General features: G+C 37.8%; 1 protein-coding gene across 1 annotated transcript; it reads left to right on the top strand.

The window, feature by feature from the left end:
• Window positions 1–209: 209 nt before the first annotated feature.
• Window positions 210–3,981, top strand: LOC133325430 (uncharacterized; the record flags this gene model as incomplete). Its single annotated transcript, XM_061534199.1, has 4 exons — window positions 210–366; window positions 421–898; window positions 1,892–2,414; window positions 2,475–3,981. Coding segments are annotated over exons 1-4 (2,665 nt in total), but the record flags the coding sequence as incomplete, so codon positions are not given.
• Between the last annotated feature and the right edge of the window lie 425 nt (window positions 3,982–4,406).

The raw sequence follows: 4,406 nt of genomic DNA on the forward strand, positions 1-4,406 counted from the left end.
GCCTTGTGGCTTTGATAGACCCTGAAAAAATCTTATTCAAAAATCCACACCTTGTGCCTTTGATAGACCCTCAAAAAATCTTCTTTAAAAATCCACGCCTTGTGCCTTTGATAGACCCTCAAAAATCCTTCCTTAATTTTTATTATTTTCCGAGTACTGGAATAAAAGTCAAAACTGAAAATATTGTTTACCGAAAAAAAATTCAAAAAATGCCTCCAAAAGCCAAAAAGGGGAAAAAAGAGAAAACTCCCAAAGGACCACCGGAAAAAGTTTATGAATTCATTACCCTCGATGAAGTGAAGGCCAGGGAGCAAAAATATTCTAATCGCCTAAATGATTTGAGGATATGTTTGAATTTCATTGATGGTAATATCTCATTCCTCAAATAAATTGCATTTTTTTCAAGATCTCACCTTTCAGAGGCCCTCGTACAGGTGGAAAAATTAAATGAACTACAATTGATTGCCGATAAATGGCAAAATTTTGTGACCTGCAATCCATTGCCGAAACCCTATTTACCACCAGATTTGCGAATATTTTTCACCAAATTAAAATTTTTCGAAGAAAAAAATCTAGAGGCCAATATCGATTGGCCTTTGGCGGTGGATGATCGCAGTATTTTGGCTCAAAATATATTTCGTAAAAATCTGACACGTTCGCATTTGAGTAATCAAATAAAACCGGAATTTGGTCGGGAATATAATTATTATATTAATGATTGCCTGGCGGTTATCCAACGCATTGAATATTTTCTCGATAATGATGTAGAAGTGGCCAAATGTCCTCTGGCAAATTTAGAAGATATCAAGGAATTGAAGTTCCGTGTGCAAGATGAAATTTTAGAATTTTTTAATCGTTATGCATATCGTATTTTGTGTTCCGAGGAGGCCTACATGATGTGAGTTTGATTCCTAATTTTGTTTAAGAAACCTTTTCAAGGATTATTTTCAATTCAGTCCTGTCGATCCCATTACCATGGAGTACTGCTTCGCTGGCGATAATTTTCAAATGCATATTTGGTCCTTGAAAAATGTTCCTGTCAGGATTTCACATTTGGAGTAAGTAGAACCTACAGGAGGGCTATCAGAACCACAAAGTGTCGATTTTTAAAGAAGATTTTTTAAGGGTTTTTTAAAGAAGATTTTTTGAGGGTCTATCAAAGACACAAGGCGTGGATTTTTAAAAAAAATTTTTCAGGGGATATCGGAACATCATGTCGTAGATTTTTAAGCAATTTTTGAGGGGCTATCAGATTATCAAGGCTTGAATTTTTAAACAAATTTTGAGGGATCATCGAAGGTGGATTTTAAAGGACAACTTTTGGGGGGCTATCATAGCATAAAGGCCTGGATGTGGAAGGATAATTTTTGTGGGGCTATTAGAGCATCAAGTCGTCGATTTTTAACGACAAGTTTTGAGGGGCTATCTGAGCATAAAGGCGTGGATTTTTAAGCACAATTTTTGAGGGGCCATCTTTAAGGGGCTATCATAGCATCAAGGCGTGGATTTTGAAGGACAATTTTAAATGGGCTATTCGAGTATAAAGGCGTGAATTTTTAGGAACACTTTTTGAGAGGCTATCAGAGTACCAAGGCGTGGATTTTTAAGAACAATTTTTGAAAGGCTATCATAGCATAAAGTGGGGATTTTTAAGGAAACTTTTTTAGGGGCCATCAGAGACACAAGGCGTCGATTTCTAAGGTCATTTTTTGAGGAACCACCAGAGACACAAGTCGTGCATTTTTAAGGAAACTTTTTGAGGGGCCATCAGAGACACAAGGCGTGGATTTTTAAGGAAACTTTTTGAGGGGTCATGAGAGAGATTTTGAGTTTTTCATGGTCTATCTCCGAAACAAGTCGTGAATTTTAACCTCACCTTTTCCTATCTTAGTGAACCACGCTTAGTGGCAAATTTCCACGAAATCCAACTACATCTGCATATCCCCTCCACCATGTTATATGAAAATCTGACAATACGAGCCCTGCACATGAATTTCGATCATTTGAGTGAAAAAGCCAAAAGCTATTCCCAAATCATCTCCATCCCTGTGGATAATTTAAATGCCGGTATTCAGAATCTGTATGAATGTCTCATCAATGAATGGTTAATGCAATTGGATTTACAAACCCGAATACGGCAAGAACTTCTACAAAAACGTTTGGATTATGAAGAACAAATGCGGCAATATGAAGAAGAACAGGCCAAGAAGAAAGGTAAAAAACAAAAAGCGGAAGGGGATGGTAAAAAATCGAAGAAATCAAAAATAACAAAACCCACCAAAGAACCTCCGATTATTGGGCCGGATATGGTGCCCGACATTTATCCCGATTTCTTGGAGGAGGAACAAAAGCAATACGAATCATTTATCAATATGATTTATAATCCGGAGACTCTTGATTTGGATAGTGATGAGGTGTAGGGATTTATTTTTAAGATTTTTTTAAATATTATTTTTTCAAAATGTCCCTTGTAGATAAATCTGAAAAAGTTCTTCATATTGGGCGGTGTCTATCAATTGTACTATGTCCATAAACCCCAACATGTGGATTTGGATTTTGATCGCTTCAATATGACCTGGCATTATAATGATGGCAAATTGAAAATTGATCAGGAGCTATTTATACCACCCACATCCCGATTTATGGGAAGGCGTACCACACGCCTAATGAGCCACTTGAGTCTGAGTCGCATGTCCAAATTAGATAGAAATGTCAATGAATCAAAGTCATCCACTGATCCCGAATCTCCTTGGTTTGTTTTGACCTTCAAATTACCCGAATATCTGTGTCACTGGGGTGAACCGCTAGCTTGTCATTATGAAACGACAGAAAAAGTTGTCGAGGAAAAGGAAGAAATCATTCCCACTACCATGCCAACATCACCGAAGAAATCCAAAGGTCTCAGACGACTACCTTCCAAAGTTTCATTGTCTGGGATCCCAACCCATCCAGTGGTGGAACATTTTCCCCTCAATCGTCCCTATGCCAGCGAGGCAGGGAATTCCATGTTCAAACTACGCCGCCTCAGTGCCTCACAACGTTTCTCACAGGGTAACTTTTTTCAATCCTCCTTGTCTTTACGCATTAGCCAGGCCGATATACCGCGCAAGGCCCGCAGCTCCGATGGTACCTTAAATGTTGATGATTTCTATTTATTCCGGAATTTGAATAAATCACAAGCTCGAAATTTGGAAAGGCATTGTGTGCCGCGTATTATTTCCTCTTTGAAATTTCCCAAAGAATTACATGAAGAAGAGCTCGAAGCCTTTCGCAAGAAACCCAAAAGCAAAGGTGGAACTTTACTTCGGAAACATCATGGAACGCATGACGAGGATATGGTTCAGAAACAAAACCTTAAAAAAGTGTTCTCCTACAATGATATGCAAAATAATCCGGAACGTTTGCATGCCGTTTATCCCAAAGAAGAATTGGTACGAATTGCCAGATACCTTCCGGAAAACGACAGTGAAGAGACTGAAGATCACAAATCTCCCAAAACTTTTCTTGAATTGCTGAGACTATTCAATACCATCAAATCGAAATATAAAAGCCGACCCCGCCTTATTTTGGATTTGAAGTCCATCAAATCCAAAACCAAATGGCAAAATAAACGCTTGAAACAATTTTTCAAAAAATATGACCGTCCTACACTGCAGACTTCAATAAGTATGGAAAGGAATATTGGAAGGACGCCTAAACGTGTTGCAACTCCCAAAACTAAAGGTGACATTTTAAAACCTGATATTGAACGCGATTTACGCCGTGAAACAAGTAAAGTCCAAATTGTAGAACCTTCCCAAATCACAGATCCCCAAGAGATTTCAGTTTTCGATGTTAGTTCCGAATCTCAGTTGAAGGTGGACAAATTTGGCAAAAAAGAACCAAAGAAAATCCAATATTCTCATTGGACCACAAAATATATTCTGCAATCGGATTATGATAAAGAGCAAAGAACGATGACCATACAAACTGATCGGTTGGGTAAGAAAAATTAAAAAAAAAAAACTTAAAAAAATCCAAAATCCCTCAAAAACTCCTCTATAAAAATCAAGGCCTTGGGTCATTGATAGCCCCTCAAAAAATTTTCCTTTAAAACCCTTTGATAGCCCCTCAACAAGTCTTTTTTAAAAATCCTTTGATAGCCCCTCAACAACTCCTCTTTAAAAATCCACGCCTTGTGTCTTTGATGGCCTCTCAAAAAATCTTCTTTAAAAATCCACGCCTTGTGTCTTTGATGGCCTCTCAAAAAATCTTCTTTAAAAATCCACGCCTTGTGTCTTTGATGGCCTCTCAAAAAATCTTCTTTAAAAATCCACGCCTTGTGTCTTTGATGGCCTCTCAAAAAATCTTCTTTAAAAATCCACGCCTTGTGTCTTTGATGGCCTCTCAAAAAATCTTCTTTAAAA

This window comes from Musca vetustissima, unplaced genomic scaffold (assembly GCF_032173495.1).
Source record: "Musca vetustissima isolate MV318-11 ecotype Yass unplaced genomic scaffold, APGP_CSIRO_Mvet_v1 utg301566, whole genome shotgun sequence".
Lineage (NCBI taxonomy): Eukaryota > Metazoa > Arthropoda > Insecta > Diptera > Muscidae > Musca > Musca vetustissima.